Genomic DNA, 15,234 nt, shown 5'->3' on the forward strand with positions numbered 1-15,234 from the left:
ACTGAGAAGAAAGCTCTCAATAGTCACTTACTTGGTGGTAAGGATGTAAGTCTTGTGGTTACTGTCTCCGTGATAACTAGAAAAAGACAATAAAAAGATAAGATCTTACATAATGCACTGAATTCCCTGTATTTTGGCAAGGTCTAACATCTGTCATAGGCTTAACATCTTAAACTAGGCTCAACATAGATTTTTGTATACTTGTGCTTTATAGTATGGATCTGACCCTCTGTACATGAAAATATGTGCAATAACAATGGGGTTTAATGTACCTGGAAAATATCCTTTTGGAACCAAAAGTAGTCACCCCCTGATTAGAAGGATGACTTCCCTTGGCATCCATGCCTCTCATTTAACAATTAGATCCAGTCCAGACCTAGATTCACCTCTGGAGGAGGACCAAGGCCTCAAGCCAACTCTCAGGTGTGTCGAGCCACACTCTGTCTGCATTGCCCCTTCCAAATGGTCACCCTGTCCAGCTGGGGGCCAGTGCATTATCCTAATTTCACTGTGAAGTGGATAATTACTTTGTGCTTCTTTTTCAACTGGGGATGCAAAAGGACATAAATCATTCTAACATCTTCAGGATCACCCCTGAGTTGGGGCGTTGTAGGAAGGTGGGGAGGGGGTTGGTAAGTCACATTTGGTGCTTGGTGACTCAGAGACAGATGAGCATCAAAGACCGACTTGAATAACCAGCCCCTTTGCCTCCCCAGACTGAGTTTCTCTAGACTCTCAAGTGATGGTGAATCCATGGAGGTTATAAAAGTCTCCTGTATCTTTTAAACACCAGTTAGAAGAAAAACTTGTTGCCTTCCTGAACCGCTCTCTCCCCTGCAGCAACATGGGGAGGTGGGTGGATTCTTAAAACCACAATGGGGCCAGTTCTGTTCTCTGATGGTGACCATCATCACCACCTCCCTGTGTGTGGGACATAAAGGAGGAACAATCAGCTGAGGTCAACGGTCTTTAACAACACACTTGCGTAGTGTGTGCATGTGCACATGCCTGGCTATATGTGCATGTGTGGTATGTATATGCACATGCCCAGGTGTATGTGTGTGCATGGTATACATGAGCACGTGCCCAGGTGTATGCATGTGTGTGGTGTGCATGTAAGCATGTCTGGGTGAATGTGCATGCACGGTGTCCCTGTGTGCATGCATGTCAGTAAGGATGGTGAAAGGAGAAAAAGTGCAGGATGGTTTCTGCCAATTTAAGCCGTTCTACGAGATACTGCTCTATCCTGCACCAGTCTTGCTGCCCCCACCCCTTTCCTTCTTTGCACGGTATTTTCCCAATTGATTTCCTTGCTCTGGCAGGAACATGAGGTGATGACTATGGCAGAAAATGCATTCCATGCATAACAGGAAGTGGTTTTTCAGACTAAAATGGCAGCTTGATTTAAATAACAGTCCTTGAGCTTTCACTAAACCTCTCATTGTGTGGACCTTTGGGATTGTTGGACACATAAAAATAAATTATTTCTTAACCTAAAGTTTCAAGTCCGTGAAGCCAGAATTTTTTTTATTAGAGATATATGAAAGTCACAGGATAAATGAAAGACTTAAAATGGTTTAGGGGACAGTGTAAATGTCTCTGAATTTATCATTTGGGCAGTTTCACAAAAGGAATGTGCCTGTTTTCAATTTCGGTGTAGATTGCAACAGTGACACTAACTTTGTCCCTGCAGTAAGTAGGATATTATTCTTTTAGATTTCTGTTGCCCTGTATTCTAAATAAAGACATGGTTAAATGACTTATGGCAAATTCATTCCACAGAATATTATGCAGCCTTTTAAAATGCTGATTATGAAAACTAAAGGTCAAAATGGTAATTTTCATTTTTGAAGAAAAAGCAGAACACATTTTGATTACAGGTATATTAAAATCAACAAAAGTTATCTCATGGGAAGGAGTAAAGACTAGGAAAACATTTTAAATGATATGGTGAAAAAAAGCAAAAAAAAAAAAAAAAAACAACCCAAGAAAATCTATAAATAATTTAGAAATGAAAAAAAATTTAGAAATGATACACAAGTTGCAATGTAATCTGGCATGAATTACTCTTTCCGATATTTTTTATTACTATTAAATTATATATCTCATGCTCTTACTTCTTTCAGTGACTTCAGAGCCATCTCTCTTGTTTTTCTTGGTTACATCCATACCATCGCCACCTGCAGAAAAGCCAGAAATCATGATCAGCCATGATTCTTACCATCATTTTAAGGAAGTGTAGGTCCCTACTATGGAAACAGAGAACCAAAAACACTTGACTCCTAGAATTCAAGTCATGGTTCTTTCTTGTGCATATTTTATACAAGAGTCCTTTCCACTCCTTGATTCAGTTGTAAGAGAGAGTCATTTAATAGTTCCACTTTGGATTCTATTCTTCTGGATGGGGTGTATTTTTTGGGATCTCATTGACCAGGCTGCCCCCTGCTGAGCATTATCGGGATTACAGACGTGGTGCCCTGACCTTTGCAAAATCTCCATTCTTCGCCAAAGTAACAGATAGCTGGATGTGGGTCAAGGCACTTGGTACTTCTAACGAACTCATTTTGTGGTATCCCATAATGTTCAGTGTCTATATGGAACTTGATGGACATAAGACATTCATGCTTCATTATTTAGAGTTTAGATGGGAGAATGATGCTTGATGGATTTAAATCAGGAAAAAAAATATTGTATTGTTGGTATTTGTATGGCACTTAACACTTATCACAATATGGAGCTTTCCCTTCATAACAAGCTAGCCCCAGTATACTAATTTACAGACATGAGAAGGAAAAATATATGAAGAAAATGTGTAAGACCTACGGAAGTATGTAGGAAAAGACATATTTGTATATTATCTATGTTCCCCCTTCACTCACTGCTTCTGGAAGGGAAAACCAATGGTTTTCTTGTCCACTGTGTCCTGAAGTGTAGAGGACTGAGGCCATCTGACAGTAGGAAGCTCGGGGTAGGAGTGGAGGTGGGGGTTACACACACAGGGTTACACAACAAGGATCTCCATCCCAACATTCTTCCTGTGTTTCCCAGTCCCACATCTGGGAGGACTTGAAATCTAGCTTTTCCTAGTAGTTCTCTCTTTCCCCTAACTTTTCCTTCCCCTTTTGGGTGCAGTTCAAATTGGATTCTAGAATTCTGGGCAAGCCCCTTCTGCCCAGGATGCCCCTTGTTTGAAGATTTCTCCTTTCAGCTTTTTTCCCCCTGATGGCCTGATGACTTCAGGGTCAACTTAGCTGTTAGGCACACAAGGCACAGTACCTAATCCTATCATACTTTTAAGGGCCCATGAAAGTTTTAATTTCTTTTTAAAATCAGAAGGAGAGGGGCACCTGGGTGGCTCAGTTGGTTAAGCATCTGTGTTCAGCTCAGGTTGTGATCCAGCCCCACATCAGGCTCCCTGCTGAGCCGGGAGTCTCCTTCTTCCTCTCCCTCTGCCCCTCCCATCTGCTCATATATTCTCTCTCAAATAAATAAAAATTAAAAAAAAATTAAAATCAGGAGAAATGGGGCGCCTGGGTGGCTCAATCAGTTAGGCAACTGACTCTTGATCTTGGCTCAGGTTACCCTCTCTGGGTCCTGGGATCCAGTCCCATGCTGATCTCTGTGCTGAGTGGAGAGCCTACATGAGGCTTCTCTCACCCCCCTCTCTGCCTCTGTCCCGCTCCTACACCTGCTCTCTCTCTCAAATAAATAAATCTTAAAAAGAAAAATCTTTAAAATCAGAAGGAGAAATGAACACAATCTAACCTGGTTTATATTCTTTCAATGCAGTGATAAAATATAATTTTTAAAGGTTTATTTGTTTGTTTTTTAAATGCAGGAAGGGATCCACACAAATGAAAGCGTCTAGGACTAATGAAAGTCATAATGCCTTGGGTGACTTCCTTGCTGAAAACCAAGGCCACAGGAGACCAGCTGCTCGGCTACCCAGTGGAATGAACCAAGGTCGTCACAGTTAGCTTCAGGGACTGGTTGAATGTGCCAACTTCCTGCTCATGGGAGTTTCTTAAATGCAGCTCTAGGCAAAGAATGAGGCATCATGGAAAAACTCCTGACTGGATCTGAGAAGGCACAGAAGGTGGCTTTGGCTCTGGTATGTTTCCTGGAGCCAAAGAGGAGGGGCTGCATAGACAATTCATAGGGAGTCCAGCCTCTTTAGAAGGCCAAGCCTGGCCTGTGTCTGTGTCTGTATTCTGACTACAACCTGTATGACTATTGTCATGAAAACTTACATGCTACCAGATACCTTCTTTGAAATCTTTTGTTTAAGCAGCAATTGCCTTTGGTAACTCTGAAGCCCCCTCTGCCTTTTCTTTCTTTTTTATTTTTTTAATTGGTCATTAGCTGTGGACCAGGAGGCATTTTGGAGATTAAACACTCAAATGCACCTGGCTGCTAGTGGGGAACCACCTAGGGTGGCACTTGAACTGATATGAAATACTATCCGGAAAGGAACTGTTTATAAAAAGCCATGGAAGTTTTACTTCCCACAAGTTATTGTGTATTTTGATCCTCTACAGAAAGCTGCTGCCAGCAGCTGTACATTTGGGTTTGGATGGGTTTATTTGACTCATAGCCATCAAGGCAGACTGATGATGGCTCCAACTGATAAGGGTCTCCATTTCCAGGCAGCAAACCTAGTGAGTGTTTTCTTCTCTCTGTACTCAGAAAAATAACCCACTTTTCTAGGTACTGCTAATCTTTTTCTTAAGTCCTAATGATGGAGCCTTGAGGTATACAGCAAAATGCCAAGAGTTCTCCAACTTCCGCAGGGCACAAGGAGACCACCTGCTAAGAAATCAGATACCCTCCTCCAGGGCCTGGAGGCTTCTTATTAGAAGGTGCTCCGGGAGAGAATGGGTGTGAGGTGGGTGCAGGTGGATGCGCCCCTGTCTCTCTTTCAGCCTGAAGCCCCTCAGACAGCTGTGCCCTTGGCTATCCAGAATGATTTCTTGGGCCTGGAATACACAGGATGGAGTTCTGTTGACTTTACCACTGATAGTCTGAAGTGGCAGTTGTGCGGGGAGGTAGATTCCTTTAAACCAGACATAAGATGAAAGTGTTTTTCAATGAGTCGTCAAAAGGGAAGTGATGGGTCGAGGCACAAACCTGGTCCCATAGGGACCTACAGTATTCCCACAGACTTCCTTTTTAAACATTCCTCGTGCAGATAGTTTTAAGAAGTGTAAGTTAGGGAAAGGAAAGTTACAAGCCCGGGCACATGCCCCAGCCTGCCTCTCCCAGAGAGCTCACCAGTGTGTTCTTCCCCCAAAACACTACTTAATGGAAGCACTGTCAAGTAGCATAATTTTTAACTCTTTTAATTGTAACTTCTTTGATGTTTAGGCCATTTCACTAGAGCCAAGGAAGAGTAGTAGGTCTCTAGGTTCTCAATTCCAAAATTATGCTAATTTCCACCCGTAGTTCTAAGGGGCTGCTTTGTGGTTATTTCATGGTTAATGTTCTTTAGAAGATGTAGAAAATGATCCCGAGATATTTTCTTATGCAGGAAAATGCAATTCAAAATCATTTTTCTACTCTTTTGAATTTTTTCTTTCCACTGCATTTAAATGATGTCACATTCACCTAAAACTAACTATTCTATGGGTGGCGAATGTAAAAACAAGGACCAACCACTGTTAGGGACAGTCAGCTCTGACACAGACCTTATTCTAATGACCCATAAGACACTTGCTCTTCACTAAGGAAGGGAGTAGAGAGACTAAGTGTTTTCTAGTTCCTATTTTAAGAATGAATCTTCCTATCCTCTGCTAAGGAAATGCAAGTATTTTTACAGCTTCTATTACTCCCATCTCTGTATGCTTCAAATTTTAAAACAAAACAACAAAATGGTCAAAGCATGAGAAAACCATCCACTACTGGTGATCTGTTAACACAGATGAAGCAAGCAGTTTGCTTGCTGGCCAGGAAAATCAGTGCCCTAGGGTGCATTGTCTCAGAGGCTTTTGTCTCTACAAACCTCAGCAAAGGGTGTGCCACCTTGCCCAGGTAGGCATCCTTGATTTCCATACTTTGGGGTTGGGGGAGTTTGGGCACCATCTCTGTGATTCTGTGACTTGTTTACAGACGTGTTTCAGGAAATCCTGCTGATGTTAATAACAGCAAAGGAGCCAAACCACAGAGACCTAGACTTCTTTTGGGCAAGCATAATCTAAGAATGAGGTTGGTTCTTAGGTGGGATCAGTTTCACGAATCTGAGCTTCTACCCAAGCTTGAAGCAAGGCTCTTTTACAGTCCCCATGTAAACTCTGATCAGATTTGTGTGGGCCTCTTGGAGGGGCACAGAGTAAAGCTGGTGCCTCTGATTCTCTGAAGGGCACCCATAAGGAGTGGACTCAGATCTGTGCCTTAGTTCTAAGAGCAGATGGGGGTGAGGAGAAACCGTTCAGCTTCTCAAATGACTATCTTTTAAAAACCTCACTCTATTTTATGGACATGAACAAATCCGACCATTAGCTACTGATTAACAGCTACTCGGATGAAGTGATATGCCAGATGCTTTGCCTACACTCCAAAAAGCAAAGTGGTAATTTGTCATTGAGCAGTTAGTGTGGGCCGGTGAGATACTGGAGTTGGTCTTGGTCTAAATTTGACTCCAGGAAATTCCTGGATGAATTATATCATTTAAGATATTACACTTTACTTTAGATTAGAGGCAGTATGTTGAGAGTGTGATAAACAACCATGTCTGTCCATCCTCTTAAGCTTAATCAGAACCTTCCAGCACAGAGGCCCAGGGAGCACGTCAGCTCCTAGGGCTCAGGGGCTGCTGGTATAAGCTTCCACTTACCTACACTTTACCTTCCCCTTGGAGATATTCTCTGCTGTCAAGGGAAGATAAGGAAATAGTAGTAGAGTAGTAGAAGTAGGAGGGAGAAGAGAGAGCAAGAGCGAGAGCTTGAGACTGAAGGAATCATAACTCTATCCCATTCTAAATAAAACTATTAACATGAGCCATTTAACAATACTGAAAATAATACCAAAAAAGAAAAACAATGTGGCCACGAGACCCCAATTTATTTCAACTGGCCTTTTTCTTCTTCCCCCAAGATGAGTCTTTCTTACTGTTCCTTTAAAAGACCCACCCTAGGCGGACTGCAGAAACTCAAGTAACTTTTTGTGATCAATTAACTGCTTCTGCCACAATGCTTGCACCTTAATAATTTCATATCGTTTTCTCCAACAAACACTTAAATTCTCAATAGCAAATGTCCAATCAAAGTCCCAGAAGAAGGGAGGAAGGGTGACTCCCTCCTGCAACTTACCTTCTCTGAGAACTGGTAGGGACTGGAAACAACTTTGAAGAAACCCCCCTCTCTCTTTCTCCTCCTGATGTTTTCTCCAAGACGTTTGCAGGCCCCACTTTTTTTTATCCAGACCCAGCCCAGGTGTGTTAGAGCTGAGTGATCTTTCAAAAATGTTCACCTCTCCTGCTCTCCCCCTTGTTTCTTTCAGTTCTTTGCTCCCTAACAAGTCCTGACAAAGGTGTGTCGGGGTTTACAATTACTCCACCCTTCCAATTATCTGACACTTGCTGCATTTAAAAAAGATCTGCCTCCAGGAATCAAACTTTACAGGAGGCAGAAAGTTTCTCCTACCACAGTAGGCCGATTAACCATTTATGGGTCCGTGGGGACAAAGGAACAAAGGTAAAGGAAATGCCCTCCATTAATTTCCTTGTCTTTCATAACCAGGGAACTGCCACAACTCAATATTCCCCTTTCTTGTGGCCAAAGAATTGTAAAAATCCCAAGGAGCAGGACTCATGGTGTGGCCAGGCTTGTGGGGGGCCTGTGGGCAGAGTGTCTGATTCCTAGAAAAACTGTGAAGTTGGCAGTGTTCAAGACCTGTTTCTCCTACATCTGCCTTTGCCCTCTTTCCCTCATTCTGACCCAAGCCTGGTCAAGCCCACCTGGAGGAAATGGGTGAACTCATTTAGAATAAGATATGAATGACTTAAAATGTGGAACAATTGCTGGTATAGGGATTCGTTTTTTAAAAAAGGGGCAGCCAGGTTTAATGATATTGACTCCAAAGAGTGAAACATTAGTGAAAGATTTTAGGCATCTAGCCACCAAATAATGGAGAGATAACTGCTGAGGAAGGTTAAGAGACTTTTTGCCGTTCAAATCAGGCCAACACGGTCTCCATACACCCAAAGACAAATATGGACTCCCAGAAACCCTATAGTCTCAGCTACGTTCTGTGGAGTCATAAGACTTCTCTAAAGAGTCAATTTACACCAATCTACATAATTCTCATGAATACCTGCTTAGTATCTGGCTTTCCAGGACCCCTGTAGACTAGCTTGAGACTCTTGATATGGGTCATATGGGACATATGAACCTGGAAGTCACTTAGGTGGTATTCTCAGTCCTGAGGGGAGCCGCAGGATTCCTGCAGTGTACACTAATGCACGTCTACACCCCATGATTATGGGCAATCACCCCATGTAAAAGGGTAGCCAACCACTGAGCACTACTTGCAGGGGTCTTGCTCCTAAGCTCCCAGTATTCTGCCTGGGGTCCCACACTTCAGAACCCTTTCCATGACCTACAATGTGACACTACTAGGTTCTTGTTTTCTAGGATGTTCCTGCCTACCCAAATAAATACTCAATGTCTGCTGTCAATTTCATAGGAGAAGAACACTGGAAATCTGGAAGATGGAGAGCTTTCAGCATAAAACTGAAATGAACCTACATCATTCATTGATTTACTCATTAATTCATGAATTAAGCAAACACATGTTGACTCCTGCTCAGAACCAGAAATTAAAGTGTATGTTGAGAGTTTAGTGGTGAAATACAGACATATTCTCTAACCTTACAGAACTCACAGTCTAGAGGAAGAAGACAGTCCTTACATCTATTACTCTGCTAAGGCTGCCAGGACAAAATTCTGGTGGCTGACACAACAGAAATGAATTTTCTCACAGTTCCAGAGGCTGGAAGTCCAATACCAACATGTCACAGCTAGGTTTCTCCTGAAGCCTCTCCCTTGGCTTGCAGAGCGCTGTCTTCCTGCTGTGTTCTCATGTGGGCTTTGCCAGTTGTCTCACTATGTGTCCTAATTTCTTATAGGGACACAGATTGGATTAGAGCCCATCCTAACAGCCTCATGTTAACTCCTTCATTAAAAGCTCTATCTCCAAATCATCATCACATTCTAAGATACTGGGGGTTAGGTTTCACCATCTGAATTTTAGTGTGTGGGGGGATAAAATTTATAACAAATGATGTTCATAACAAATAATTATGCATCGATATACAATTAAGAATGTGATAACTATTATAAAGACAGAATGCTGGATTTTATCAGAGAAGAGGAGAGGTCATCCAGAGTAGGGTTCAAAGGGCAAATCCTGCTAAGAAGGTAACATTTAGACTGACAGAGAAAGGTTGAACTGAGGTCATACAGGTGAAAGGAGGGGTTGAGACTGTTCTAGAATTTAGACAGAGAAGAAAATATTTGAGAAGGCTCTGAAGTAGAAGAAGCAAAGTAAGTTTGAGGAAAAGTGATGCCAATCTGTGAAAGTATACCAAAGAGATGGTGGCAATGGGAGAGAAGCTAGAGCGAGAGCAGGGGCTAGATCACACAAGGCCTCATTAACCATGGGAGGGAAGTGTTTTTAGGCATTAGGAAAATGTTGTTAAATCGACATTAGGAAGCAACTCCATACTGGCACTGTGTGGGTGTTTGGATTATTAAGAAAGAAGAGAGACTGGAATTAACGTTTTCTATGGTCTGTTGTGCACCTGATATTTTACATACATTATTTTATTTATTCCCTTTAGCAACCTCTAAGAGGTGTATACTATTATTTTTTTTTATTTTATAGCTGAGAAAAATGAAATTCAGGGAGATTGAGCAACCAGGCCAAAGATTTTACATCTATTAAGTGGCTCCAGAAAGGGCAGAGGGCCTATAAATGGAGTAAATGATTGATCATATGTATCTGATGAAGCCTCCATACAAAACCAATTGAATGGGGCTCAGAGAGCTTCCAGGTAGGTGATCAGATCCGCATACCAGGATAGTGAGACAGTTCCACGGGGAAAGAAGCTCCCGTGCTCAGACCTTCCCAGACCTCACCCTATGCATCCCTTCATCTGGCTGTACATATGTATATTTTATCATATCTTTTAATAGTTAATTAAACATAAATTAGTGTTTCCCTGAGTTCTGTGAGCCGCTCTAGCAAATAACTGAACCAAGGGAGAGGAGGTCATGGGAATCTCTGATTAATTGCCAAGTGGAACAGAAGTTTTGGGTAACCTGAAAACCTATTATCTGTGATTGGCACCTGCAGTGGGGGAGCAGTCTGTGGGACTGAGTCTTTACCCTGTGGGATCTGACAGTCTCCAAGAAGACAGTGTCAGAATTGAGTTAAATTGTAGGACACATGGCTGTTGTTGTAGAGCTGCCTGATGTAGGAACCCCCCATCCCCACCAACATTTGGTGACCAGAGAGTCCAAAGTACTGTGGGCTTAGTAGTGATGTGAGAGTAAAGGAAGACACAAGAGGAGAACTGGGTTGTATGTGTGTGTGTTTTGTTTTGTTTGTTTTATACAATGGCAGAGCCTATACTTCATTTAACTCTTGAACTCTCATTTCCCATTGCCTGGTATATCATTAAAATTTAAATATGTCCATAGCTTTGAACTGAAGAAATAGGTAATATCAAAATAGATCAGGCTGAGAACAGAAGACAACTTAAATCAGAAAGAAAACCATCTGAATGCTGGAGATATTTGCCACCAACAGCATAATGATGTTGGTATAATTTATTGATACATTTAGGTAAATATCTATCTATTAGGACTTGGCAACCACGGACCAGTTATTTAACTATAACCACTATATAAAACCAAACATGCTAATCAACCACTGGAATCAGAATGGCTGTCTTTTCCTGCCCTTGGTGTCCTGTAATAACATAATTCTCCAGGGACAACGGAAAAGTCAGACCCAAACTAGATAAGCCCCAAAGTAATTTATCCAAGATCCTCTAAGCTAACTCAATAGCTAACTGAGTCTGTGAGTATGTGTGCTGTTTAGAGTCCTGTACTAAGCACTTTGGGAGAGAAGGAAATTAAAAGAATTCAAGTGTTTATATTCCAGTTATTCAATATTCATCATTTATTGTGCTTGGCAAAATCATTTATAAGAAGACATTATCTTGGTACATAGAGTGAAAGAAACCTTATATTCATTCAACATTCATATATCAAATTCCTATCATATGTCTGGAACCAGGGGAGTTGTCTTTTAAATGTTTTAAATTAACCAGAAAAAAAGCGAAATTCTTGCTGAAATGAAGGAACAGAGTCAGATTTAGGAAGTAGCAGTGACTAAGACACCGGAAAGGTGTTTCTTTTTCCCTGCTCCATTCAGAGCTGTGTTAATGAGTCACATTTAATCAATTTGTAATGGACTAGAGAGAAAATTTCCTTAAGTGGCAACTGGAAAAATATTCATCCTCCCCAAATTGTCTACTGACTTTTAAATAGGTTGGGAAGAAAGGATGCCTATTCACATGTAGCCCAGATTGGCACCTCGTGGCCAGATTCTCATCACTTGCTGAGCAATGTTGAGTATAGGTGGACCCTGTTTTATGTGGCTGCCAAGTTTCTGAAAAGTGATGCATAGATCTACTTTTTGGTGACAGGGTGAATGTTTTTGTCAAATTCACCACCTCATTAATCTTTGTGAAGACAAATTTTTCTTTCTTTATTTGGTTTAAAGGAATGTACCCTATAGACGGATTTCTACCAATTTTGTGATCCTCCTTTCATAAAATATCACATGACAGTGATATGTTGTTCTGATGATACTTTCATCTAGGAATCCTGAAGTTTTGGAATATACTTGCCTTGCATTCCTAAGAGACAATAAGAAGTTCACTGAGAAGGTGAGAGAAAATAATTTTATATTTACTGAGATAATTCCAGTACCTACAGTCAGCAATTCAGCTCTTTTGGAGGATAGTAAATCCATTGCTTTTTTTTTTTTAAATAAATTCCTACATGTTAAAATAAAAATGATACAATAATTATTTGTTGCAGTTTGCTACTATATTTCTAAGACTAGAAGACCATATTTCTGCCTAGCTTTCTCTTTGGTTGCATGTTCTTCTGGATAATAAAACTTCCTTGTAAACAATTATGACAACAGCATATGTCACAGTTTATGGAGCAGTTTGGCTTTTGGAAGGATGCAGCTAAGATACAGTGTACCAACTCCTGCCCTTCACATGTGGGCTTACATTCTCCATCTGCTTTTCCTGTCTATAATGGTTCTTGAATTGTTCCCAAACTGTATTCTTTGCTGCTTTTATTATAATAATAAAGCATGTGGTTTCTTGCTTCCATTTCTAAATTCAGATCTATTCATTCATTTATCCACTCAGAACCCATAAGTACTTATTGAATGAGTAAACAAGTATCTGTTGAGTGTCTACCCTGAGCAAGGCATTGGGTGTATAGGCAGAATTGAGGATGAGATGTAAAACATGCTTTTAATGAATTTACAATGCAAAAAAAAAAAGATATATAGATATCCAACTGTTGGCCTCAGCTAATGTTTCATGAAAGAGTTGTCATTTAAGCTGTACTTAAATGGACGGGTGATATTATGAAGCTGAGGATGGAGCTGAAATTTTGAGCACAGAGTCCAACATGAGAGGCACAGACACAGGAAAGAGTAAGGCTTGGGTGGAGGATGGTAAAACATACCATGAAAAAAGAATAGATAAGGAGAGGTTGGAAGTGTAGGGTGTGCCAGCTGGATCATGGGGAATATGAACTGTCAGCCTGAGGAATGTCTATGTTGTTTCATGAGTGAGAGAGATTTATGGGAAGTCAAGGAATGAAATGATGGAAACTGAGTGGAACAAAGATTTATATGGTGACAACGCAGAGTGGACCAGAAGAGACGAGACAGTAAAACCAATAAGGACACCAGAGCAGTAGTTGAGGTGAAAGATAAAGGCTGAAGGTTAGCAAGGCAAAGTTTAAAAAAAAAAAAAAAAAAAAAAAGGAAAGGAAAGGAACAAGGGGGCCAATATCAGGGAGTCTGGGAAAACACAAGGCATTTAGTGATTGCTGCTTGGATGAGAAAGAGGATAGAGCTTGGGATGACACCAAGATTTTTCCAAGCCAGCCACTGACCACAGCAACTTCCCTCCTTTTCTCTTAACGCAAAAGGCCTTCTACCTTCCTCAAAAGGCCACCTGTTAGAACTTACAGGAGGATATGGAAAAAAAAGATCATTCCTTTGGTTTGGACTTTTCCCTGCCTCTGTTTTGTCCTATGTTCATTACCTAACATACCATCTTTAAAAAAATGGTTTCATTTTATGTCTTGAAGAATTTAGATAGTAAGATAATATTAAAATATTATAACCTTTGGTAATACATTTAATTAGTTTAAAACCACCATGTGTTATTTTTAACACATGCCCTACTAAATGACTTGTGACTTGTTTCTTTTCTTTTTAAAAATACTTATTTTTTTAAAGATTTATTTGAGAGAGAGAAAAGGGGAGTAGGTGCAGAGGGAGAAAAAGTCTCAAGCAGAGTCGAAGCTAAGTGTAGAGCCCTACGTGAGGATCAATTTCATGATCCTGAGATCATGACCTGAAACTAAGAGTCAGACACTCAATAGACTGCACCACTCAGGTGCCCCTTAATATTTATTTAAGTAATCTCTTCACCCAACGTGGGGCTCCAACTCACAGCCCTGAGATCAAGAGTTCAATGCTCCTCCAACTGAGCCAGCTAGGCACCCTTGTAACTTGTTTCTAATAATTAAATATTTATAAATTACTTTTTATTAAAAGACAGCAATGAACCAAAGAAAAATATTTGAAGTATTAGTCTTAACAGTCGCTATCCTGTCATGATCAGAGAAAATATACCCCTTAGATTCCAAAAGATTCCCCATTTATGGAAGAAATGAAAATCCTCCTGTCTGGGCTGGAATTCATTCTTAGTCTTCTGCTTGGAATAGTTTACCTGCCCACCCTGGCAGTGTTAAACTTCTCTAAGAACTGGGGTAAGCCAAGTTATTTGTACTTTATGTGCTCAGAAATTACATGGAAGGAATGTCAGGAAGCATCAAGGAGATGAAAAGTTCAATTGTGCTCAGAGAAAAAAAGATGAGCTCTCAGAAATGAACTACTGAATATAAACATACGAGTTGTTTAAAATGTGTATTAGGTTTGATCCCTATTGAGGAGCAAGGAAAAGCAATTCAACAAAATAGCAAGAAGCCACCTGACAGATGGATTTGTGATTGGATTTTAATGGCTTTTATCCCAAAGGTCTGAAATGTCTGCATCAGGTGATGAGCACTCTCTTGTACTATAGGTCATGATTCAGAAGACAGGCTTGGTTCTCACGAAACATGTTCACGCAAGAACTATGTTCATTAAGATGAAGACCACACCCTATTATCTGGTTTGTGGTTACCACTATTTTCCTTACGGGTATATCTCTAGTACACAGACTCACACTGAAAATCATGTCTTGTTTTCTGACATGATCATCGACTCAACATTCTAGTGATTATAACAGTCATCTAAAAATTTCCAGACTATTCTTACATTAGTGGTTCCCAACTTGTGTTCTGGGGCTCCTGGTGTTTTAGCCATTTGCCAGAATCAGATGTAAATCAGATAATTTAAATTCAGTAAAATTCACCCTTTTTAGTGTCCCATGAGTTTTGATAAATGCATATAGTCATCTAACCACCACATTCAAGATCTAGAACAATTCTATCACATCCCAAATTCCATTGTGCTCCATTGTAATGCACCCTTATCTCCAGCCCCGTCAACTACTAATCTGTTTTCTATTCCTATGGTTTCCCTTTTCCAGAATATCATGCAATGGAATCATACAATACATAGCCTTTTGAACCTGGCTTTTTTGACTAACACTGAAGATTAATCTGTGTTGTGGACATCATTAGTTTGCCTCTTTTTATTACTAAGTAATATTCCATTGTTTGGATAAAACAATTTTTATACATTCATATTTTGATGGCCATTTGGCTTGTGTCTCATTTTTGTCAATAAAGTTGCTTTGGACATTATGTATAGATTTTAAAAAATATTTTATTTATTTATTTGACAGAAAGAGAGAGAGCACAAGCAGGGAGGGAGGCAGGCAGTGGGAGAAGGAGGAGCAGA

General features: G+C 40.5%; 1 protein-coding gene across 1 annotated transcript in view; it reads right to left on the minus strand.

The window, feature by feature from the left end:
- The window catches only part of COL17A1 (collagen type XVII alpha 1 chain), a 51,001-nt gene extending 43,505 nt beyond the window's left edge, over positions 1-7,496 (minus strand). Inside the window, exons 1-3 of the mRNA XM_055346341.1 lie at positions 7,305-7,496; positions 2,118-2,180; positions 32-76 (exon numbers count right to left, since the gene is read on the minus strand). Of these exons, the coding sequence (XP_055202316.1) occupies positions 32-76; positions 2,118-2,169 (97 nt within the window). The 5' untranslated portion in view covers positions 2,170-2,180; positions 7,305-7,496. The remainder of the gene's footprint in view (positions 1-31; positions 77-2,117; positions 2,181-7,304) is intronic.
- Positions 7,497-15,234: the final 7,738 nt, after the last annotated feature.

Source organism: Nyctereutes procyonoides, unplaced genomic scaffold (assembly GCF_905146905.1).
Source record: "Nyctereutes procyonoides isolate TBG_1078 unplaced genomic scaffold, NYPRO_anot_genome, whole genome shotgun sequence".
Lineage (NCBI taxonomy): Eukaryota > Metazoa > Chordata > Mammalia > Carnivora > Canidae > Nyctereutes > Nyctereutes procyonoides.